Source organism: Mytilus trossulus, unplaced genomic scaffold (genome assembly GCF_036588685.1).
Source record: "Mytilus trossulus isolate FHL-02 unplaced genomic scaffold, PNRI_Mtr1.1.1.hap1 h1tg000050l__unscaffolded, whole genome shotgun sequence".
NCBI lineage: Eukaryota > Metazoa > Mollusca > Bivalvia > Mytilida > Mytilidae > Mytilus > Mytilus trossulus.
The window spans coordinates 4,706,399-4,733,195 of record NW_026963292.1 but is presented as its reverse complement, the minus strand read 5'-3'; the positions used below and the strand labels follow the sequence as shown (position 1 = coordinate 4,733,195).

Here is a 26,797-nt window from a genome sequence, read left to right as displayed (position 1 = left end):
CTTGGCTCACACCGAACAACAAGCTATAAAGGGTCCCATAATTACTAGTGTAAAACCATTCAAACGGGAAAACCAACGGTCTAATCTATATAAACAAAACGAGAAACGAGAAACACGTATATATTACATAAACAAACGACAACTACTGTACATCAGATTCCTGACTTAGGACAGGTGCAAACATTTGCAGCGGGATTAAACATTTTAATGGATCCAAACCTTCTCCCTTTTTCTGAAACAATAGCATAACATCACAACATAGAAAAACATACGATAAAATATCAATTGGCAGACTTAACTCAATCAAAAAACGTATGATTACACAATGAAAATGTGTTACAAAATGACTGCAATTTACCGTATGTTTGAATTGCATACATTCATTGCATATTTTTTTTAATTATGCATGAACACCACGTTTCAAAACAGACAACAGTACATTTCATGTTTCATTTTTGTGGCTCAACTGTAAGTTCTATATATTTTTGAATATGTATTTTTAAATACTGTGGCTCCATCTATTGAGAAACTCAATTGTCATGGATGGCAATTGGACATACAAAAGGTAGGTCAAAATAGCTTTTGTTCAACGGATGTCGTTGTAGATATAGTGTGTGCCACGGTGATTTAAATATAATGATGATCGTCAATTAATTTACAGGCATATCCCTATTTCAAACAAACGACCTGCTTGAACCCTAAAAAATCCATAAGAAATATGTTCATTTACTTAGTATTGTTGAAGGTGAGAACCACTCTTAGTTAAAAACACATATTTTTGATTGAACAATTAATGCCGTTGACAGTTCTCGTCCATTCGTTTTTGATGCGTTTTGTTATTTGTTTTTGCCATGTGATTATGAATTTTTCGAATTGATTTTCCTCTAAGTTCAGTATTTTTGTGATTTTACTTTTTGATACTTTGAATTTTTTGTTCAACTTCATCTTGCCTTGCCTATCATGACAGGGTCCCATGTGAATTATTCCATCAATGACTCAAGCTGAAAATGGAAGATATTCTTGTATAGGTGAAAATAGCGTAGGAAGAACAGAACGTTTCTCAGAACCGATTGAAGTACAAAAATTCAAACCGACGATGAAATATGATTCCGTTCCGATTCAGACATATTCAGAAAATCAAATATTAAATGATATGTTAGATGGGAAAATGAAAGTATTGGTTCAATAAAATTAACGGTACCAATTTTCTTGCACCAGATGCGCATTTCGACAATTCATGTCTCTTCAGTGATGCTCGTGGCCAAAATATTTGAAATCCAAAGCTTATATAAATGACGAAGAGCTATAATCCAAAAGGTCCAAAAAGTATAGCCAAATCCGTGAAAGGAATCAGAGCTTTGCATGAGGGAGATACATTCCTTAATTTATAATAATTTCTAATATTTCGTAACAGCAAATTTAAATAACACAAAAAATCCGTATTTTCATGCCAGTACCGAAGTACTGGCTACTGGGCTGGTGATACCCTCGGGGACTAATAGTCCACCAGCAGAGGCATCGACCCAGTGGAAGTAATAAAATTAACGGTACCAATTTTCTTGCACCAGATGCGCATTTCGACAATTCATGTCTCTTCAGTGATGCTCGTGGCCAAAATATTTGAAATCCAAAGCTTATATAAATGATGAAGAGCTATAATCCAAAAGGTCCAAAAAGTATAGCCAAATCCGTGAAAGGAATCAGAGCTTTGCATGAGGGAGATACATTCCTTAATTTATAATAATTTCTAATATTTCGTAACAGCAAATTTAAATAACACAAACAATCCGTATTTTCATGCCAGTACCGAAGTACTGGCTACTGGGCTGGTGATACCCTCGGGACTAATAGTCCACCAGCAGAGGCATCGACCCAGTGGTAGTAATAAAATTAACGGTACCAATTTTCTTGCACCAGATGCGCATTTCGACAATTCATGTCTCTTCAGTGATGCTCGTGGCCAAAATATTTGAAATCCAAAGCTTATATAAATGATGAAGAGCTATAATCCAAAAGGTCCAAAAAGTATAGCCAAATCCGTGAAAGGAATCAGAGCTTTGCATGAGGGAGATACATTCCTTAATTTATAATAATTTCTAATATTTCGTAACAGCAAATTTAAATAACACAAAAAATCCGTATTTTCATGCCAGTACCGAAGTACTGGCTACTGGGCTGGTGATACCCTCGGGGACTAATAGTCCACCAGCAGAGGCATCGACCCAGTGGTAGTAATAAAATTAACGGTACCAATTTTCTTGCACCAGATGCGCATTTCGACAATTCATGTCTCTTCAGTGATGCTCGTGGCCAAAATATTTGAAATCCAAAGCTTATATAAATGATGAAGAGCTAAAATCCAAAAGGTCCAAAAAGTATAGCCAAATCCGTGAAAGGAATCAGAGCTTTGCATGAGGGAGATACATTCCTTAATTTATAATAATTTCTAATATTTCGTAACAGCAAATTTAAATAACACAAAAAATCCGTATTTTCATGCCAGTACCGAAGTACTGGCTACTGGGCTAGTGATACCCTCGGGGACTAATAGTCCACCAGCAGAGGCATCGACCCAGTGGTAGTAATAAAATTAACGGTACCAATTTTCTTGCACCAGATGCGCATTTCGACAATTCATGTCTCTTCAGTGATGCTCGTGGCCAAAATATTTGAAATCCAAAGCTTATATAAATGATGAAGAGCTATAATCCAAAAGGTCCAAAAAGTATAGCCAAATCCGTGAAAGGAATCAGAGCTTTGCATGAGGGAGATACATTCCTTAATTTATAATAATTTCTAATATTTCGTAACAGCAAATTTAAATAACACAAAAAATCCGTATTTTCATGCCAGTACCGAAGTACTGGCTACTGGGCTGGTGATACCCTCGGGGACTAATAGTCCACCAGCAGAGGCATCGACCCAGTGGTAGTAATAAAATTAACGGTACCAATTTTCTTGCACCAGATGCGCATTTCGACAATTCATGTCTCTTCAGTGATGCTCGTGGCCAAAATATTTGAAATCCAAAGCTTATATAAATGATGAAGAGCTATAATCCAAAAGGTCCAAAAAGTATAGCCAAATCCGTGAAAGGAATCAGAGCTTTGCATGAGGGAGATACATTCCTTAATTTATAATAATTTCTAATATTTCGTAACAGCAAATTTAAATAACACAAAAAATCCGTATTTTCATGCCAGTACCGAAGTACTGGCTACTGGGCTGGTGATACCCTCGGGGACTAATAGTCCACCAGCAGAGGCATCGACCCAGTGGTAGTAATAAAATTAACGGTACCAATTTTCTTGCACCAGATGCGCAAGTTTACATAACGACAAATGTGAAATAATATAAAAGGGTTTAAGTCTTTGTGTTTGCTCTTTACTAATATCAATAGTATGAACAACATAATGATAGTATATGTAATGTATATGTCGTTTTAGCTTGTGTTCTAATCTTTAATCTAATAACACGGGTTATAAAAGACAAAGGTCGCGTAAACAATATTGATTGCATTTCGTTCTCAGGCTTACCAGGTGCACGTTTCGTTTACGTAATACGGTGAATTCATTACAATTCGCTGAATACCAATTTCCGTGATGTTCGTGGGAACAGTTGAACCACGAATTGTAATGTTCAACAACAAATGTCAAACCAGACTTTAGAAAAACCATTAAATAAAATCTCAATGAATCCATATTAAGCCGAAATTCCGAAATATTGCTTGTTTATTTCACTTGACTTGGTTGAGTATTAGCGGTTTGCTTATCAAAGATCTTATCATAGATCAGTCTGTATCTAAATATGTATTTTTAGACAACTACATCAATGAAGTGTCCAGTTGTGGTCCGATACATACATATATATATATACCTTATGTTTATTCGCAGAGTAAGTTAAGTCACATCCATTGATTTTCTTTTGAAAGTTTAAAAACATTTTGTAATTCTTAAACATTGTGATATCCTTTTTATCATAATTTGATTCGTAATGGGAAATATTGTTATTCGAAGCAGGGAATACGTTGCAAATGACACTTCTATCTTATATAATTGTTTGTCCTGCACAGCAAGAATAACTTCTTCATAGACTTTTACTGAGAGGCCATCAGCGTAAATATTATAGTTACTACATCTATTAGTAATAAATACGCAGAAACAATAGAAATGTTATGACAAAAAAGGGAAATAGTTAAAAATCTGTAAGAATTTTAGTTTGGTCCGTATTTATTTCCAAATAATGGACAAATTCCAAAACGTCATTAAGCAAAATTCATAATTTGGATCCGTTAAGACCGCTTTTCGAAACACACGTCTCTGTATCACAAAATGTATATGGTTGTACCCTTTTTAAAATACTTTTTTTTTTAAATTATATTCAATCATATTGTTTTTATATTACTTTCATATTAAACTTGGCTGTTCACACTCATTATATATTACTTAGTTATCTATATTTATGTCTGATGTTTTAATATAGGATGCCCTTACCCAACTGTTACTTGGTGGAAGGAAAATGAAAATGGTAGAACGGAAATAACAGAAAAAAATAATAGTATTGAACATGTCATTACTATTGATCGTGGATGGACATTGTATTGTTTAACAGATACTTTCGGATATGATGAACACAGCTTAAAAATGCGCAGTTTAAGGAAAGTAGATCTTGGAACCTATGTTGTTAAAGCGGAGAGTAGTCTTGGTATAGTTGAGTTAAAGTTTGTAATCAAACGTAAGTTTGTCAACAATGTTAATGTTGTTTAACATGTGAAGTGGACTCACAATGCAGTGATGAGTCGTTTATAATCATAGTGAAATCTATTAATCAGAACCAATACAAGGCGGTATTCATTTTTCACTACTGTAAATTCAGAAAAAATTGCAATGTTTTTATTATTGCAAAAAATGCGACAGGGTTACAATCGCAATAATTAAAAATCGCACTTTGATTTTTTTTAATTGATTCAAACAGGATTTTTCAGAATATTGCAAAAATTAAAATCGCATTCTTGTTTAAAATGGCAAAATAGGAATAATAAATGCACGCATTAATTTGTGAATTTGCAGTATATATTAAAACTTACATTGCGCAATTCTGAACATAGAGGTTAGGAAAAAGTTTTGAGTGATTCATGTTTTGTATTATAAATTGAATTTATGAGATCATAGGATACACAAACAGAAAAACAAACAGAATACAAATCATGCAAAATTAAAAAATAAATCAACGATAATGCAATGGTTTATCAGAACTTTTTATTGTGCTTGCCTTTTGTTTGTTTTAAACTTGTAATAGATTTGTGGTGTGATGTTATCATATGAGGTTTTAGTGAAATCATATTTAAGGTTATGGTTGTTTTTCGGAAATTGTTTAACATATAATCCCTTATTCTTTTAGTCTTGTATTTGCAATTTGTCATACATCAAATTTATTGGTTCTGTGTATGTTCACTTGTGTAAATTTTGATTTTGATTGAGTTTGGTTATTTCAATTGATATTCTATAATGTGTCTTTCTATTTTGTGATGTTAAACTACTGTTTTAGATAGATGTAAAGGTAAGTAGTTATTACAACGTTTGAACCTATTGCATTTGTTTGCGCATGTCTAAACACAGGAAATTGATGGTCAGTAGTTTTCGTTGATGATGTGGTTCAAAAGTGTTTAGCGTTTCTTGTTTTTTAAATAAATTAGACCTTTGGTTTTCTCGTTTGAATGGATTGACTTTTACTAATTGGGACTTTAATGGACAGTTGTTTCATTGGCACTCTTCTTGTTTTTTTAAAGTGTTTATGATATTCTATCATTGTTAAGATGAAATGTAGATGAAAATTTTATAATTAATTTGTATATTTTGTTTGTTTTTACAGTTGCTACTGAATAAAATGAACTAAGAAGTCGAAGAACAAACTGATGACGACGAGCAAATATACCTTAAAGAACAATAATAAACAAATATTTACCAATCTTGTATTTGCTTCACAATGTAAATCAATTAGTATCTTTATGTGATATTGTCTTTTTCGGGAAAAAAATGACAGACTTTGAAAGATTGCTGTATTTAAACTTAAATCAGTGGGATTATGTCTAGACTGCATTCATAAACATAATAAAAAGTAAAATCACAAAAAAACTTTACCTCGTAGAAAATTCAAAATCAAAAGTTCAAACACATCAAACGAATGGATAACGACTGTCATCTTCCTGAATTGGTACACAAAGCGTTTGAAGAACGTCATGTTAGAATTTGTTATTAATGCCAAACGAAACTATGGAAAATGAACTTGCAAAGATAAGAAACTAAAATACTGCTTGAGTAAAATCTTAGTATTTTTTTCTTATGATAGGACTAGTCATCCAATAGAGTATAAATACAAACAGTTTTTGACTCTACAACGGCTGATTTAGTGCTTGATGTATGGTTAAGCCAGGTGTCTGTTGTTTAAGGCAATATGTTTTCTTTTTTTATGTTTTGTAGTATTGTAGAGTTGATATCTTATTGATGTGTACACTCTCGTTTTTGTATAGTGAGAAAAACGGTCCTGGACTACTTATGTTTAAAGCAGCTTCTGTCATATTATCAAATTCAAATAATTTTATAATCATTTTACCAAGCTAATCAGCCGAATATTCTGTACCAAATGAACAAAACAAGTGTGTATTACCATAAGCCAAGTAATATCCAAAAAAACAAGCATTGAACCATACATAATTATTATTTTTATCACAAAATGTGTTTGCTACGTACATTTACTGCAGTAGTCTCATTTCCAACTAAACTACAGCGTCTAATTTTGTCATGCATATAGAAGATAGCAAAATATTAAAACTTAATTAATTAAAATGATTAACACAAAACACTTGTTTTTGATAATAAATTAAGTTTCTCAAAATCATGATTCATAATTGTGTTTATTCGGTACATATTGACGTGGCTCTGTACTTATACATCCCGTCATTGTGTGATTAGGCTTATGTTGTGTATCCTGTCAGAAGTGTTCCTACGTAAACCCTGTTTTCACAGGGGGGATGTATATGCCACCTTGTTGATTGGAATGTGAGGTAGGTTTAAGATATAGATAATACACTTCTTCTTGATTAAAATCTAAAGTGTTTGTCTATCATGTCTATCGTAAAAATTTAAACGCTTCCAGTTTTAGTAACAAAGCAACATCAGTTAATCACTCAGCAAAAAGCAAAATGCTTTTTTGTATTTTCCTATAGCTATTTTACTGTTGCATCAATCAATACTGATTCAACTATTTACCCTGATAGAATGATTGAAGAACATATACGATTTCAAAACCCAAGCAAACCTGTATAGTCCACGGTCATGTATAAAACAGGTAAGAGGATTTTTGGTGCGCTTTACACTAAAGATAATAATAGCCAAAATTAATATTGGATAGAGAAAATTAGTAAAATAGAGAAGAAAGAGAATAAAGGGATGCAAATGTATAAAAGATGATTTTAGAAGTTAAAAGAATTTGTAAATACACTAGCAATTACATGAAGGATCAATGCACAGCATATGGTTTGATTTGTTTAACGGAGGATTGTCATTTGTTGGAATTAGATCAAATGTGTATGTACCCACCATTTGTATTTGTCGTGTTACTGCTTTTCGAGATTCGGATCCTTCTGTGAATTTTGGATCAGGGTACCCTAGGTCACTTTACTTTTTCAGAATAAATCAAGCACACTCATATACATTTAATAGCAAAATAAATACTATTTTCAGCACACTTTTAGTATACTTAATATGAAATTAAAATCACGCGAGAGTCGATTTGATAGCAAACGAACAACAACAACCCTTACAACACAGTATAGACATGCAACTTTAGACTACTCATACCGTCAGGGTCAATCTCTAATATTGGTCTGTTGTGAATTTTGTTAAGCACTGATGTAGTACACATGTATGTACGCATGTATATATCTACAGATGATAACAAAATTATGTGTTTTTCAACCTCGTTTTGATTGATTTTTTTGAACATTTTATCAAAGTGTTGTATTAGATCATTAGACATAAGAAGATGCGGTATAAGTGCCAATGAAACAACTTTACATTCAAGTCACAATTTGTTAAAACAATTCATTCGAGATCAAAGTACGGACATAAACACAGAGCATTGGCTATCCTTGAACCTTATTTTTTATCTGGCTAGACAAGAAAACATCGTTTGTAATAGTTTAAAGACTTCTACTTAAAGCTGCAAAACGTAAGTCCTCTTTTTGTATTGTTTTAAAGGGAAAACAAGCTGGTGTTTTTTTTTCATTTGAATTGTTCTACATTATTTTTTGTCGCATCCTTTCAAAACCAATAACTTACCAAGGTTTTGTTCATTGTTGAAGGCTTCATAGTAACACATAGTTGCTTACATCTAGGTTCTTTGATCATGCATGGATAGTTGTCTTATTGTCAACCTTTTTGCATCTACTTATAACAAATTACTACATACTACGACAAGAATCACATAACTTAACCAAGTCAAATCTGATCGATGATGAACTTAACCATGACATAAATAAACCAAGTCATGACGCATTTTTTTCTGTAATTTTGAAGTATGTGCAAAAGTATGTCCTTTACAAACACCATTATAGTGGATGACTCTTATAGTGTGTATGTTTCACAAGTTTCGGTGAATATGCACATCCTCCTATTTTTTGGGGCTCATGAGATTATCACCAATTTTTGGTAGAGTTCGTGTTATTCAGTTTCAAATGTCAATTTTTTTTAAAACCGATAATTGTTGTTTTTTGTTTGTTTTTCTTTACCTTGTTTTACTCTTTTTATCTTTGATAATAAGTGAAATTAAATTTCTTTTGACTTAGAAAGTTGTTTTTATTTCATATTTTTTTAATTCTTAAAACTTTGGTAAACAACTACTTTCTTATTTTTCTGAAAAAATAAAAACAGACACATATTAGTCATCATGGTCATAGGCATTTATCTCAATGAATCTAAACTTATACGTAGCTACTTATTAGAAAAAAAAACGTGGCAATGATTCATTGGGCATTTAAACGTATTTTTGTAAGTAACACGAAATTGAGATGTGAGAAATTAAACAAAAAATTGAGATGTGTAGCCAAACATGTATATAGCATTTTTTTTTAAAACAAATTTGATTATACTCTATTCATTGCTATTTGGCAGATTATATGTACACAACTCTGAATATAAGTAAAAGAATGTTAAAGTTGATGTAAAAATAATATGTAATTTCAGTGGTTGTCGTTTGTTTATGCGTTAAATAAGAGTAAGACATTCCATACTTCCCTTACAAATAAGTGTTTGCTAAATTTGAATTCTCAAAAATTGTCGAGAAGCACTTATGAACCACAGGTAAAACCGCCAATCAGTGAACAACAAATTGCTTACTTAGAACTGGTGCAAACAAATGCATCTAGTTAAAAGGTTTTAACAGGATCCAACATTCATCCTTACCTGAGGTCTCTCTCAACCAGATTCATCTAGATTTCCTAAATTCAGATGTCATCAGTGTTGGTTATATTTAAATATTTGGAAACTAATTTTAGAGACCCGTCTTGCTATTTGTGTGTCGATAATTAGAAAAATAATTACAACAGAAGATCTTACGTATAATTTGTGTAAACCTGTGTTCAATAAAAAAATGTTAAATTTTCAAAAGCCATGCAACAAATTTAGAACGCACAATTGTGTCTACATTTTATCTATGCTCTCTGCAATGAACTCTACCAGACACAATAATATATTTATATGTATCTTACTGGTGTCTCGTCATTTTTAAGTAACGTTTCATGAAAACACTTTATTTCTTAAATCGTTCCTTACCTGTATCGGTCTCCGTACACCAAGATGCGTAAGGGGGAAATGATTTGAATCTTGCACCAACTGTAACATTCTAAAAGCCTATAAAAATACAGTAGACACTAATGAAATACTTACATTGAGTCAATGATAATTGAATTTGCATGGCAATTATGGCAAAGTTTATTTAATTTGAAGAAAATGAAAACAAATAAGTTGATATAATTTACCCAATTCCCATTTAGAATACCTAACTATGCATCGACATTGTTATGACATGTGATAAAATTAGTAATAACAAGTTTCACAGTAATATAATATAAAGATTAAAAAAAAGGAATGGAGGCTACCAAAGACACACTAAGATAAGAGATAGGCCAAAGAAGATCTGGAGAAAGCATAGCATAATACGTAATACATTTGATAAAAACATTAGACTGAACAGCGTGCTTTAAAATAGGAAATAACTCAGAAGATCTGGAAAGGTAAGATGTATAATCTCAATATATGGCACCAGTCACAGTGTTTATAGTAAGCACTATTTTTCGAAAGCTTTACAAAAAATCAATAAGCTTAACCTTCTTCATCATTACTATTAGTTCATTCAAAACTGAGGTTATCATAAAAGAGAGACGACAGAGACTTAAGGGACAGCAAACCCATACATCTAAAAATTAACTGACAATGCCATGGCTAAAAATGAAAAAGACAAACAGACACATGACATAACATAGAACCCCACCAAAAACTAGGAGTGATTTCAGGTGCTCCGGAAGGGTAAGCAGATCCTGCTCCACATGCGGCACCCGTCGTGTTGCTTATGTGATAACACATCCGATAAATAGTCTAATTCGGTAGGTCACATTCATGAATGGAAGGGGATTGTAGTTACGACGTAAGGAACATATCCGATATCATTTGTAAAACGGTTATTCCATAACGGCCAACCAACTCGTGATGGCGTCCATAAAATTTACAAAATGATGATTTCAACTTCACCATTTAAAACTCTTGGTTTAATAGCTTCCTTGTGAGCAGGAACCCTCTATCAAGAAAATCATTATGATAGTAAATGGAAGCACGGGAATATCGTTTCAATTTGTAAATATATACCCCGTATGCAGGTGATGCTGGAATGTTGCTACTTAGAAATTGAAAGTTCACAATTGGAAAGTTGAATTCATCGCTTTAAGAACACTGTTTTACAACCCACATCTGTTTTGTTTAATCTGATAATTTCATTATAATTTCTTAGTTTTTCTATTGTATCACTTTTTGGCGACATAAAAAATAGGCGAAAAGTCTAACATGAATGAGATGCATGTTAAATGATATATAAACAATGAACAAGATGCATTGCGTATGAATTGAATACGTGACATAATCTTAAAGTCTGCTCCATAATGTATACTAGCCACACGAAGAAACGATACTCAACAATTTTACATAATAATTTGTATTATCAAAACATTACGTATTGCGACTAGCAGTATGTTCGAAAAGAGTCATAAGTTTGTATGTTTGTAACTGCACTTTTGGTTTTGTTCTACCGGAAAATAACGTTTTTTAGACGATTTTTTTGAAATTTTAGTGAAACCACATTTATGTCATTCGAACATGCCAAGACCGTCACATAAGATTAACTCATCTCAGGGATCGGTTTTTGCCAGCTAGATTACCGCAAACAAACAGACAAACACCTGGGAGGCATATTCCAAGGAAGAATGTGATCTTTTTTTGTGGTGGTGGTGTGATAATTTTGGCTGGAATCACGCATTGTGATCGCACTGACTTGAAGTTCATAAACGGAAGTCTTACTTTCTTTCATTATCGTGAATAAATTATCTCTCAAATTGTACAATCATTTAGTGCAAGGCATGGAAATCTGCATACTTTCCAACAGGACAATGCTAGGTGTCATCTTGAACGTGTATGTACACAATATCTTGGGCTGAATAACATTGATATTCTTCCATGGCCAGCTTTATCGCCAGACATATCACCCATCGAACATTTATGGAATGAACTTGACAAACATGCAAGCAAACGTCATTAGCCACCAGAGTCAGTCAACCAGCTACGAGCCGTGTTGGTGGAATAGCGAAATACCATTCTACAAGCATTTATTCAGCGTTTAGATGTATCGATGCATCGGATGCATTGGACTGCTGTTATCAACTCAAGAAGTTGACATATTAACTCTACAACTTTTGGTTTTAACAACGGCATCTTCAAACAGTCCGTGCAAAGGGAAAATTAATTGTGATCTGTTATCTTTGTTAAGTTGCTATGCTTTTCTGTCATTGTTTAATAAAATACAAAACTGAAAAAACATTGTTAAAAAATGATATTTTTGATAAATTCTTTTTGTGTCTAGTAAATATAGAAGTAAAAATCAACGAAAAATGTCAGTATTGTCGTCCTCAAACTTATTTAGACAAACATTAATTAGTTATTGCATAACACATATTAGTATTCATCCCTCATTTTCATATAACAAATAAACATTAAATTAAGAATGGAAATGGGAAATGTGTCAAAGAGACAACAACACGACCATAGAAAAAAATCAACAGCAGAAGGTCACCAACAGGTCTTCAATATAGCGAGAAATTCCCGCATAAACAAAGACAATACGAAAGGTAAATACAACAGAAAACCTGCGTATGGTAATAAATAGTTTGTATATGGAACTGTTTATATAAGAATACTGAAGCCGAAGATAGGGTATCATTGTCAATGAGAAACTATCCACCAAAGTTTAAAAAAGTGGATTTGAGCAATTATGTGCAAACGTACGACCTTCAACCATGCAGAAATACCGTATAGTTGGCTATAATAGGCTCTGACACAGAAAATATGAAACGGTTTAATTGATAAAAATTCAATTATAATGTATGACAAAAACTTTCGTTTACTCCCACATTATTACATTAATTTATAGACTTATCTTACCTTGGCGCCTTTTTACGTGCAACTGTCAGGTTTGTTTAACAAACAACACGTTATGAATCCTTCTTTGTTTGTGTCTAGCAGGAATATGTCAGGATTTGCACTTTTTTTTAAAAAGCTAAGTAAATTGTTCCAATGCATATACTTGTATACTTGCCTTGCTAGAAACTTTAATTGGGCATTTATAAACAACCCATTGTACAGTTTCATAACATGGAGGTGTAGTTAGAGACCCTGCATACGTGTAGAATCGATCTCTGTCATACGGAAGGACATCTAGAGGAGAAATACCTTCTGTAACTCTAACGGTTCTGTCGTTTTGCTGTTCTTTTTCGCATCTCTGTTGTATGAAGTCTGGACTTGGCGTCTGACCACATTTAATGTTCGTACAATTGTCTAGATATAATTGAAAGAAAGGAATGACGGAAATGCAATAAGTATGCAAAACAAACAATAAAATTGAGAATGGAAATGGGGAATGTGTCAAAGAGACAACAACCCGACCAAAATAAAAAAAACACAACAGCAGAAGGTCACCAACAGGTCTTCAATATAGCGAGAAATTCCCGCACCCGGAGGCGTCCTTCAGCTGGCCCCTCAACAAATATATACTAGTTCAGTGATAATGAACGCCATACTAATTTCCAAATTGTACACAAGAAACTAAAATTTAAATAATACAAGACTAACAAAGGCCAGAGGCTCCTGACTTGGGACAGGCGCAAAAATGCGGCGGGGTTAAACATGTTTGGGAGATCTCAACCCTCCCCCTATATTAAGGAAAGCTTTCTTGACTATACAAGTTTACACGCTCTTAGTGAACCATTTGGAAATTGATTTTGATAGAAAACTTCTGTTAAATATTCTAGGCGCATGGTCGTCGCTGACAATAACAAAACAGTTGTAAGTTCGTGTATCAAGAAAATGATTTTCATATAAATAATATGTGCGGACTACTTATATCTGAAGATACGTGACATTTCTCTTAGAATTTAAGTTTTGGTTTCTATTTAATTAAAGGGTGTTTACTATATATCTGACAAAATGTTTCCTGTCTCTTCGAATTAATGTTTTTGATATCAATTAAATTGAATAATGCTTACTTCTACGAGGAGAACGCAGGTTGTCAAAGAAAGCAGCAGGTATTGATTCGGTAGGATATTCTCGCACTGTTGTATAGTACTTTTCCATTAGTTTACTAAGCTTTTTTGCAAATCTGACTTTACACTTCCCATCAACCTACCAATACAATAATTTGTAAAGCATTACACAGTTATTTTGTTTAGAGCTTCGTTCAATGCATACAGATAAAATATAATTATGATTTTCATCTGTTTGGGTTTGTTTAATAACTCAACCCTAATCATTATTCATTTTGAAAAAAATGCGAAATACAAATTGCAGACTTCTTCTGCTTGATTGTAACTGATTATGAACAGTTTATTACACGTTTAAAGTTACACTGACACGTTCAAGTATTGTGAGTTAACGTTATAGACACAATCATTTCTATAATTAACCGGTGGCCAATATTATATATGTTAGAGTTATAAAAAATTATGTAAAAGAAATCCTTCTAGTATTTGAAAGACGAGAGTTAACGGTCAACAAATTGTTTATAGTATTCGAGTCTCCAACTTACCCCACATTTATTTTTTTCGTGTGAGTTACCGTTTACCTGAAATAATATAGCATGTATATATATATATATATACTAGCTTATGAATTATTACATATGAAATGCAGATTATTTCAATTATATAGTTTTCAGTGTAACTATGATATCCTAATACAAGTATTTATGAAAATTAGAACGATATATATATATATTTGGTGTCACGATATCACAGTAGCATGGGTTCGAATCCCGGGAAGGGAAGAACCAAAAATTTGCGAAGGCACATTTACAGATCTAACATTGTACGGTTGATGTTTAGACGAGTTGTATATATATCACTCGCCGGGATTCGAACCCATGCTACTGTGATATCGTGACACAAAATCGCCTGCACTACAGCCGTCCCGCTAGACCACACGACCACCTGGGCTCTACTAAAATAGAGCTTTCGCAGGCCATGTGTTACCTTTCCACGTCAGTTTTAATCTAGCGGCGTACTACAGTACATGATATATAAGGCATGAAGATGTTATTGTTACAGATCCGCTAAATTATCTATAGTAAAGGATCCTACAAATTAATGTAAGATACAGTTACAGAAAATATTTATATTCATAAGTACTTCTGAGTCAGTGACAACTCTACAACAGATGTATTCATCAGATCGCCATCAATGATAGTGATACATGGCTGTGTACATAATGTATATACAACTCGTCTAAACATCAACCCAACAATGTTAGATCTGTAAATTTGCTTTCGCAAATTTTTGGTTCTTCCCTCGCCGGGATTCGAACCCATGCTACTGTGATATCGTGTTATATTTATTATTGTGAGACGTGGGTCTTTTAGTTTATTTTCGATTTATGAATTAAATGTCCATCTGATATCTTTCGTTTCTCTTTTGTAAGAACTCGTCTACATTTATTGTATCATTCTTGTATTATTTTAGTTTTATCCGACATTTCAGAAACTAAAATATTCACGTTAATATTTGTCTTATTTTAAATCGTACACGACCGTCGAAAATTGATCAACTTTGATATTGACAAAAACGTAAACAACTTACAGGAAGTTTAATCACAAAAAGTCCTGAAAAGAAGCTTCTGTATTGTGCATTACACTCCTACCTCTATCATAACACTTAACACTACCAGTCCATTTTTCTGTGGTTTAGCTTCACCAACATCATCATAGTCACTGTCGTAAAACACCATGTGAGCCTGGAACATAATAGTTTCATGATAACACGACTTGTTTTCTGGAATTGCAAATAGTGAATTCATTTGCATGTAGGATTATACGTTTAGCAACCTTGCATAATGAAATTTAGAATATCCCATATCAAAGGTCAAGCAAAGCAGCCAATAATTTTTTTTTTTGTTTTTTTCAAAAATAAATGTAATCATTTGTTATGTAAGTGTCACCCGCTGTTGAGGCATATAGATAAATAAATTGTTGGAAATAGAGGTTTTTTTATCATTACGAGATATTACCATGTTTATAAGGATAATTATCAAGATGGCGTATTACGGACAATATATAGACATACATTTGTGTGGTATATCTCCGTTTAAAGATATATATGCAGACTCATCTTTTTGACCTGTATCATTTTACATGTTATACATTCAGTAGAACTAACTGATAATAATGAGAAGTCAGTTAGTAGTTAAAATCATCATATTATTGGATACCAGATTTCTTTAAGTCTCTTTATATATTTAGTGGGATAAGTCAGTACTTAGGAGACGCAAGATAGTAATTAGTATTTAAAGTCCTAAAATCATGAGAAGAACGAACTCATGTGACAAATTAACGTATTAAGTTCTTGAAATAAAACGAACTTTTCTTGGTTTACCTTTATTAGGATCGCTACAACCTCTAATCATTTGTATACTGTTATTTACTTTTTATGTTTTATTTTTGCCATGGCGTTGTCAGTTTATTATTGAATTGTATTGTCTGTTTGGTATCTGTCACCTCTTCTGTGAAAGCCAAGAATGCGTTAAAACGTTGAAGCGTAAATAGCTTAATGATAAGTAATACGGACTATATGAATTAATAAACATGAGTGTCACCTTGTCATTGAGGAATATACGAACTTTTGTATAATTAAAATTATATTTTATAATTATTCAAATTGTTATAAATCGCTTGAAAAAACATTGCTTGACGAGTGCCTCCCTTTATGAAATAGACACATTATACATAAATTATGTACACATAATAAATGATAAAACAAGAGATGCAGCACCAATCATTAACATGTGTAACCAATTTGTGCAAATGTGTTATTATATTGTTTTTTTTTAATTTCATTCTGTTTATTTGATGTTTCTCTTTCAAAACGTTTATCGGGTCTGATTAGGTCATTCACATATTAATCGTAAATATTCGTTGAACATTATTTATTGACCTCTATACTTGTTTACGGGATTAATGTATTTTTCTTTGGTTGATTTTCTATAATGACTAAAATGACACTTTCAAAAAGTAGGTAGAAGTTAATATCTTAATCCATAATATTTGTTTTGTATAAAACTCACTCTCACGATCACATTAAGTTATAACTTCATTTATCTTAGAAGGACAATGGCCACAGTAACACAGATAAAACATACGACTGACGCTTACGAGGCAGGATATGTTGAATTCATACTGAGCTATCATATCTTTCCTGATTTTAGTTGAAGTGCATACGCGTCATATTCTTAATATATGTGGTTAAGTCTTTCAACATGTATCTGTGCTATGGATGTACACTGCATACATTTGTATATATTTTTGTGGTTTCGAAACCATGTATGGTTTTACAGTTTTCTTTGTATTGGTAAACGCATTATATCTTACAATGTTGCGAGTTTGAAAGACATCTCTATGAATTTCTGAAAGACAATACATTTTCTATTTAATGTAATTCAGATACTCACCTCCATAGGTTTGAAATTGTTGTCAATACAATGTTCAGAACCCTTATTTATGTCTCGTCCAAGGTGAATATGCAACTGGGCAAAATTATATTCTTTGTCTTTTGGTCTTCCAGGGACATTACATAGAGTTATTTCGTCATCAAATTCTCCGTCAACATTAAAATCCGGGCAATGACCTGTTTCCAGGATAATGACACGATAATTAGAAGACATATTAAATGCATGAGGTTTATTTAAAAAAAAATTCAAAATATTTTTGAAAGCAATTTATGGATTTTTAGCATTTCATAAATAAAATTCGTACAGCATTGCTTTTCTAATATGATTTAAAAATAGGAAGTGTTGATAAGTGATGTAAAAAATGTTAAGCTGTCGTTAACAATACGATCAAAACATGTCAATAACTACAATGTAGCTTAAATTTATATTAACAGTTTACAGACACTCGGCTACTTGTATTTAAAATATAGAAACATTTCCTGACTTATATGTAATTTTTTCTACTGATACTTTTGCTACTAACCATTGTTTTTAATATTCGCAGGAACTCTTTTGTCAATATTATCAAACTTAAGCCTTGAATGCCTTTTATAATAAGTCTCTGTTGTGTTGATGTTGATAGGTGATTGTCTCCTTTGTGACCCACATGTCGTCCAACACGGGTGTATTCTGCACCAAACGTTTGGTCCTGAAAGTATGTTTAGCATTATCAATGTTAAAGAATAGATGTTGTCTTGCGTAGAATAATTTATCATGCTTGTATACCAATAATTAATCATAATCTGTCATGCTTCTACATTGCCTAGAAGTAAAGGGGAGGGTTGAAATCTCACAAAACACGTATATCTCCGCCGCCTGTATCGAGCTATGAACCTCTGACCTTTGTTATTCATGACGTCATGTAATTGTTTTAATTTTAGTTCATTGATATATTTCAGATTCCGTATGACGTCCATTAACCTTGAACTAGTAAACAGTTTGAAAAGTGCTTATTGCGGCCTTATTTCACACTGGGAATGACGAGGACGGGGAAAGTAAAGTAACTGAGGCAAGCAACAGGGTGTGGGATTTTCTGGCTGTGTTGAAGACACATTGGTGGTATTCGGCTGTTTTCTGCTTTTTGGTAGGGTTTTTGTCGGTTAGAAACAGTTTCATTCTTAATTTTGTTTTCTGTCAAATGTAGTTATCGAACTAAAACTCTTATAAAGCTTAGAATAATTTTCAAAATATAACCTAAGTCTATAGATAAGTGTGAATAAATGTCGTAACCAACGAGTCAGTCACAACATAACTAAAGACAAACATACGTATCACAATTATAATCCGTTTGTTTAAGGATGTACACCTCATAGGAGCCAAACGTTATTAGAATTAAACTTTTTTTCCTAAGCTGATATTTTGGTTAACAAGTCTGTAAATCAACTATTAGTGACGACACAATCATATGGTGTTGCACTCCTTTTTTTTGCTACGAGCCTTTGAAAATATCCAATGTTTATGATTTTCCCATTTTTCATCATTTTTTACCTATTTTGTGGCTTCTATCATCATGATCATGAAAAAAAATCACAGTTCAATAATTATGTTTTTGTTCATACTTTCAATAAAAATAAAGTGGACCAATCTAAATAAACTCAACTTCAAACTATAGGTAGGTGTTGATATAATTTTATCATATGATGATGCTTTTTTTTTCAGAAGTCAAAAATTATCTGGGAGTTACATGATTCTTGAAAAATAAATTTTTGCACCCCTCACTCGTTTTCTCTAGATTTTGGCTAAAAATACTGATGTGATTGGTCGTAAAATTTAAAAACTGGATTATCCAAAACTATTCATTGTAAGTACACAACTGTTTCACAGATTTACGTTTGATTATAATATTTTTAAAATTCATTGATATTTTCCACTTGAATCACGATTTGGTTTTGATAATGAACGAACGAGATTTCAAGGAATAAATCCTTAAGGTACCAATAACATGAAAGCTATTAATGAACTACAATAGATGGAAATTTCGATAAATATTGTGGAGACAGTAATATGATAATGGCCTTCATATTGTCAATAAAAACAAATGTACTAGACATAAAGTACAAAAATTTCGAAGGTACGTAAGTTAAAAAGAGAACCAAACCTTTAGACAATCTCGAAACTAAAGAAGAGTTGTACACGTGATAGATAGATTTCTTACTTTATTATAGGAATGAAAAACAAAATCTATGTGTCTTTGCCAGTATATTAGTACTTACAACATTTCTAATGCTATCTTCGTAATCTAACAGTCAATCAGAATATGTGCGAAGAGACAACAAATCTCCGAAAATAGCAGAAAACAGCACAAGGCCATCAATGCATGGGTCCTCAACACAGCGAGAAAAATATACCCTCATGTAAAATGAATGAAACAATATAATTTCCAACATTGTTTTAATGTAGAGATAGTCATACAACTAAATGAACCATGTTTCCCTAAAAAAAATTGCTTTGTCACAATAGAAAAACATCAAAAACATGAATGGCATTTTTGTTTGTGTTGATCACTCAACCCAGGAGCTTGTATTGCAGTCACTGCGGCTGGTTAATGTCTGTCATATTTTGTTAAAATACTTGTATTTGATTTAGAGAAGGCCGTTAGTTTGAATTGATTAACATGTGTCATGTCGTATCATTTTTTTCCGAACTATATATACAACACATAATTGTTTGTTGTGCTCATATAGGGACATATAATTGCTTATATCTTTTGTGCTTTTGTTTAAAATTCTGTATTACCGTTTTATTGATATCATTATGACGAAGACACCTACAATGCATCGGTACGTTCGTTATGTTCATGTCAATGTGATTTTGTGGAAATTTTGATAATATCTCCTGCTTAAAAAGATCCTTGCAAAGAGAGTTTGGTCTTCCGCACAGTTTTGCACGCAAAATTAACGATATGAAAGGAAATCAAATTTATCTTATATCTTACCTTCGCATAGATCCCTTTCATAGCTGAAATGAGCAATGTTTATGTTGTCATAGCAACATTTTTCAGCTGAGGGAGGTCGTATTTGTAGATATCCAGCTCCATCAACGAAAGATACGAACACGGATGTAACGGTAGCAAACACAAATACAAATATCATACCGTAAAGCCGAATATGTCATACATATGGTCGCAGTGCACCAGAAGTTGTATATTATCATTCAGCTTACTGAGGCGGGGCATTAATATGACTGCACCTCATAAATCATTTTTTTTCTATTTTTATAAATATGTTTGTGTCATGTGAAAACATTTTATAATTAAAAATCCATTTCATTGTGAAAAGGTAATATATGTGACCTAAAACGTGTATAAAATTGTTTTTTTAAATTATAAATCATTTAATGTATTTTCATGTGTAAAAAGGTGCACACAAGTATTATGTAACTGCATGTGAAGTAATTATATGTACATGTATCGCCTCCGATAGACCGATAGTATAATGCATGATTATATTTTCATCGTGCTCATATGATTGTTAATCAAAGGTAAATAATCTTATGCATTCCCTTTCATCTTTAAGAATTCGAAATTATTTCAATTTTGTAATCAGGGATCAATGTTTAAAAAATATTATAAGACAAATACACCACCTACACCGAATGATAATCATCATAGGAAAATTTTTCAATATCCTTAATGTAAAGCAGTAAATATATATGCATTTTTAAATAGTGATGTTTAACATTGTTTAGATAAAGTCGTTATCTATTCCTTTCAATGTATTTAAAAAAAGATATATCTTTTTACAACCGAAACATTTTTAAAATGGTATTTCTGCTCTATTTTATACACTGTACAAAAATGCTAGTTGTTCCTACTGTTTGAGAAAGTTCATTAACATATTATATAAATCAATTTTAATTTCTGTTCTGAGTAGAGATGTTTGGATATACCTGTTATTTATTTTCGTGTTTTTGCTTTTAAATGAAACTTCATCTGCCGTCTAAAAGTATTAAAATTATTTAAAAAATAAAAAGAGGTATATATAAGTCCTACATGTAGTTTTGAAACTAGAAGTTCCAAACTTTACATGAATACATATGACTGTTTCCTGTCCTTTTGGACGCATTATCAGTCGGAAGAGATACATATAGTCATTAGCAATCCAACAGCATTCCTTTGTGTCCTTGTCCACCAAGAAGGTTGTACTCCATTGCACTGGGAAAAAAAATGTACCAAAAGCTATGATCATTATTTGATCTTTTTCGGCCAATCTGAATCTGAAAATAAAGATACTGTTCGGAGACACACGTCTTCTTTGGTGCGCTTTGTTCGTTGCCTGGATAAGCTTCGAAATAATTCACCATCATTTTGAAGTTGTGTTAACACTTGATTGATTTGGCTAACAATATGTCAAACATTATAACATATATAGCACAGTGTGTAAAGAGAAGTTATTCTACAATTGAAATTGAGAGAAATCGAGTAACTGTAATTTAGTTGGCATTTATTGTGTACTGTAGTTGCACAGGAAAATATATAGTGTAGTATCAATATTAACGGTATCCGTGAGGATATAACACAACTGTATTCAGTTAAATGTAGAGATATACTATAAGCAATGATAAGGAGATGCTTACTTCATGTTCGTTATTTGATATACATCTCTATGCTATCATGTATATAGCATAAATGTTCTTTTGATAAATAGATAAACCAAATTTTAGAAAACTAGTTTTGCCCAGCATATAGCGAATTTCGTATATCAGACAATCAAAACCACTGAAAACGAATTATTATAAATAAGGTTGTATTACTTAAAACTTTGAGATGTTGTTTCTTTCTTAGCATTTTTGTTTTCATTTTAATATTATCTTAAATTTGAAACGATATAAAGTGCTGTTTTTCACGAACATACACTTGCACACAAACACACATATGAACGCGCATTTGAATGCATTACTTTGACAAAATCTGTGTTAAACATAAACAAAAACATGTTAAACAAAATCAAAAACAAAAAAATGTATAAAAGAGGGACGAAAGATACCAAAGGGACAGTCAAACTCATAAATCTAAAACAAACCGACAACGCCATTGCTAAAAATTAAAAAGACAAACAGAAAAACAAAAGTACACATGACACAACATAGAAAACTAAAGAATAAACAACTCGAACCCCACCGAATAATAGGGGGTGATCTCAGGTGCCCCGGAAGAGTAAGCAGATCCTGCTCCACATGCGGCACCCGTCGTGTTGCTTATGTGATTACAAATCCGGTAATGTCTAATTCGGTAGGTCAAATTCATGAAAGGGAAGGGGATTGTAGTTACGACGTAAGGAACATATCCGATATCATTTGTGAGACGGTTATTCCATAACGGTCAACCAACTCGTGATGGCGTCCTTAAAATTTACGAAGGGAACGATTTCAACTTCACCATTTGGAACTCTTGGTTTAATAGCTTCCTTGTGAGCAGTAACACTCTATCAAGAAAATCATGATAGGAAATGCAAGCACGGGAATATCGTATCAATTAGGAGATATATACCCCGTATGCAGGTGCTGCTGGAATGTTGCTACTTAGAAATGGAAAGTTCATAATTGGAAAGCTGAAATCATCTCTTTTGTCGTAAAGTTTTGTCTTCAACCGACCCTCATTGTCAATTTCTAGATGTAAGTCAAGATATGAAGCCGACTTAACTGTATCTGTAGTATCCTATATCTCTAGTTCGATGGGATATATGCATTCCACATAGTCTGATTGATTGATTGATTGTTGGTTGCTTTACGCCGCATTAGCACAACAAGGTTATATCGCGGCGGGGGCTAATTCGAATATTTTTACATGTTCCACATAGTCACCAAATTTTGAATTGTTTAGTGAAAGAACATCATCTATATAGCGGAAATTAAAGTAGAGTTAATGGATATTGCTAACTTCTTATCTTTCTTCCTAAGAAGTTCATGCATGAAGTCAGACTCATAATAATACAGAAACAAGTCAGCAAGTAGAGGGGCACAGTTTGTTCCCATTGGAATGTCGACAGTCTGTTTAAAAACACGTCCTCATTTTTTTTTCAACTTTCCATTTCTAAGTAGCAACATTCCAGCAGCACCTGCATACCGGGCATATATCTCCCAATTGATTCGATATTCCCGTGCTTGCATTTCCTATCATGATTTTCTTGATAGAGGGTTGCTGCTTACAAGGAAGCTATCAAACCAAGAGTTTCAAATGGTGAAGTTGAAATAATCCCTTCGTAAATTTTAAGGACGCCATCACGAGTTGGTTGACCGTTATGGAATAACCGTTTCATAAATGATATCGGATATGTTCCTTACGTCGTAACTACAATCCCCTTCCCTTTCATGAATTTGACCTACCGAATTAGACTATTTACCGGATTTGTAATCACATAAGCAACACGATGGGTGCCGCATGTGGAGCAGGATCTGCTAACTCTTCCGGAGTACTTGAGATCACCCCTAGTTTTTTGTGGGGTTCGTGTTGTTTATTCTTAAGTTTTCTATGTTGTGTCATGTGTACTATTGTTTTTCTGTTTGTCTTTTTCATTTTTAGCCATGGCTTTGTCAGTTTGTTTTTGATTTATGAGTTTGACTGTCCCATTGGTATCTTTCGTCCCTCTTCAACTTAAAGCTAAGAGTTACTGGAATTTGCAAACTAGAAGTAACATTCCTCTGGGGTTTTTGTTGCGCTGCATGGTTTCAGAATTTCGCAGAGCTCCTTCACAAGTTTTCTCTTATACACAGTAAGCTTAGCAGGACAATCTAAGTCTTGCAGTTTCTTTCTTGTATTTATACTATCATAATCAATTGTGAAATCCATCTGGTAATATGTTGTGTCTGAAGACTTTTCTCATTCTTAAGAATTGCATTTGCATTTAAAGATTTTCGCATATTGTTAATTATTTGTGATACCTTTGACACCATATTCTTTCAATACTATTAATTGTATGCCATATTTGACAATCAGATGCAATGAAAGTGCATACCATGGTAAATAAAATGACAGGTGATGGTCGTTTGAAAAGTTTAAGCAAAATCTTTGCAAATATATTTGCTGCAACTCATTAAAAGCCTTGTTCCCTAATGAGAAAGGGGAATATACAAGAAGAATGATATGATGATTGAAGCAGTTAATTTTCTCCTTGATAACAATTATGAGCCTTTCGGCAATTACGTCTATCGACATGATGAACGTATTTCTCTTGACACAAAACGTGTTCCTTTTGACGCATAGTCAGCTACAAAAAGTCCAGAAAAGACAATGTTAACAATTCAAACGAGAAAACAAACGGCCTTCTTTAGATGTATATGAAAATATGAACGAAAACAAATATGAAACACATTTCTGTCATGATTTTCAAAAAATATTGGAATTGTCTATGTAGCGAAATTCCAACAATGCCTGCATACGGAGTCTATTTCTTCGAGTTATACGATATTCCGAGCCATATTTTCTTATCATGATTTCATAAGTAGAGGGTTGCTGCTTACAAGGAGGCTATTAAACAAAGATTTACAAAATGTGAAGTTCAAATTAATAAATTTCTTCAAATAATTTTACAAACGCCATCACAAGTTGGTGACTGCAATACAATATCTGTTTCACTGATGACGGCGGATATATACCAATGGCAATAACCACCATTTCGTCCTTTTTTCTTCGAATGTGACCTACCGAATTAGACTCTTCACTGGATTTGTTATTACATGAACAATACAGAGGTTGCTACATGTAATACTGGAAATTATTATCCTTCCGTTATGTGTTTGTTTTCTACTTTCTTTTATCGTTGATAACAATTTAAAAAAAGGTGAAATTGAATTGCTTTTGCCTTTAATTTCATTTTTTTTTAATTTTCAATACAGGCGTTTTTCATTGTCATTTCTTAAAACTACTGTAGACAACTACTTTCTTATTTTTCTGAAAAATAAAAACAAACACATATTTAATAACAGCATTATCTCAATAAACAAAACTATTTTGTAGCTGTTTATTGAAAATAAAACATGACAAGGATTAATTGTGTATTTTATAATTTTGTCAATAATGTTTTGTTTACACAAGTCACACGAAACTTTTATATGCATTGGTCACCAAATAAATGTGCCATAAAACTTTTCTTCGATTCTACTTTATTTTGCAGACCATATGAACTCAAACTAAAAATTGTGAAAAACAATTGAAAAGGCGATATAAATTGTATAAGTTGGTTTTGGTTTTTTTTTGTTGCGTTAACCATCTTATTGAAATGATTTTATAAATTAATTATGAAACATTAATACTTGATTGACTGATTGCAGTTTGCTTATTTCACACTGGCAAATGATTGAAGCAATGATTCAGGTTAAAACAACCATGTATTCTTAAAATGTCCTGTGCCAGGTCAAAAATATGGAAGATGATATCAAACAGTTCGTTTCCATGTATGTTGGCGTTAGAGCTTATTGCACTTCAGTTTTCCTTTTTTTACCTCTTATAGATGACGTGGTTCCCATGGTTTTAGTTTGTAACCAGGATATGTTTTCTTCGCAATCGATTTATGACTTTTGAACACCAGTATACTACTGTTGCCCTTATTTATTCATACAGTATAGGTTAACAATGTCTCAAACAAACAAAAATATATCATTGAAATAACTACTGTAAATTCAGAAATTATTGCGTGCATTTATTATTGCGATTTTGTCATTTTAAACTTAAATGCGATTTTATTTTTTACGATTTTGAGAAAAGTCATGCTTAATTCAGTTAAAATATAACAAAATGCGAGTTTTGATTATTGCGTTTACAACTCTGTCGCAGTAATCGCAATAATAAAAACCTCGCAATAATTTCTGAATTTACAGTATAAACAAGTGTTGTTACACATACAATTGAAATGTATCAATAATATTAAAACGGTCAAGGAAATCGGAATTGTTGGTCAACAATGCTATTCATCTTCGTATTTGTTTTAGAGATGTTTGCTCCTCTATTACAAAACAACAAGCTTTTTCAAAGAATGTTACATATTGATAGTATATCAAGAAAGGAATAAAAAAGCTAGAACAAATGAAGGGTTCGTGTCCTTGTTTTTTTAAAGATATAAGCTGTTGAAATTTTGGCAGGAAAAATTCTCTGTAGATTCTATATTCGTTTAACATTGGTACATTTTTCTTTCAAAAACAAGGTAATATATAACAAGTATTTAAAAAAATTATGAAAAGAAAAGTAAGGGTCTGTGGGCAAACTTTTTATTTGCAATACATGGACAAAACTAAAGGATTCCGAATATCTGACAAAAAGTCAAAAAATAGAGTAGCAAACATCCTTAATGACACTATTTGAGTATAAGTTTCTTCTACAATATAATTTTTTTAATTGTAAATTCGGTTTATATTGATCAGATTTTATATGAATTGTCGTCGGAGGGTCAAGTGTAAGTGCTTCTATGAAAATTAATTTCCACACCACTGGTCTAAACAGTCTCGGGCAACTAGAT

The 26,797-nt window shown here is 32.5% G+C and overlaps 1 protein-coding gene across 1 annotated transcript; it reads right to left on the bottom strand.

The window, feature by feature from the left end:
* Positions 1-8,851: 8,851 nt before the first annotated feature.
* LOC134699370 (nacrein-like protein) lies at positions 8,852-20,486 on the bottom strand. Its single transcript, XM_063560974.1, has 9 exons — positions 20,284-20,486; positions 17,833-17,997; positions 17,310-17,485; positions 15,507-15,599; positions 14,401-14,436; positions 13,862-13,997; positions 12,916-13,154; positions 9,831-9,908; positions 8,852-8,912 (listed from the first exon to the last, which is right to left on the bottom strand). The coding sequence occupies exons 1-9, from the start codon at positions 20,438-20,440 to the stop codon at positions 8,871-8,873; spliced, it is 1,122 nt and encodes a 373-aa protein (XP_063417044.1). The 5' UTR covers positions 20,441-20,486; the 3' UTR covers positions 8,852-8,870.
* Between the last annotated feature and the right edge of the window lie 6,311 nt (positions 20,487-26,797).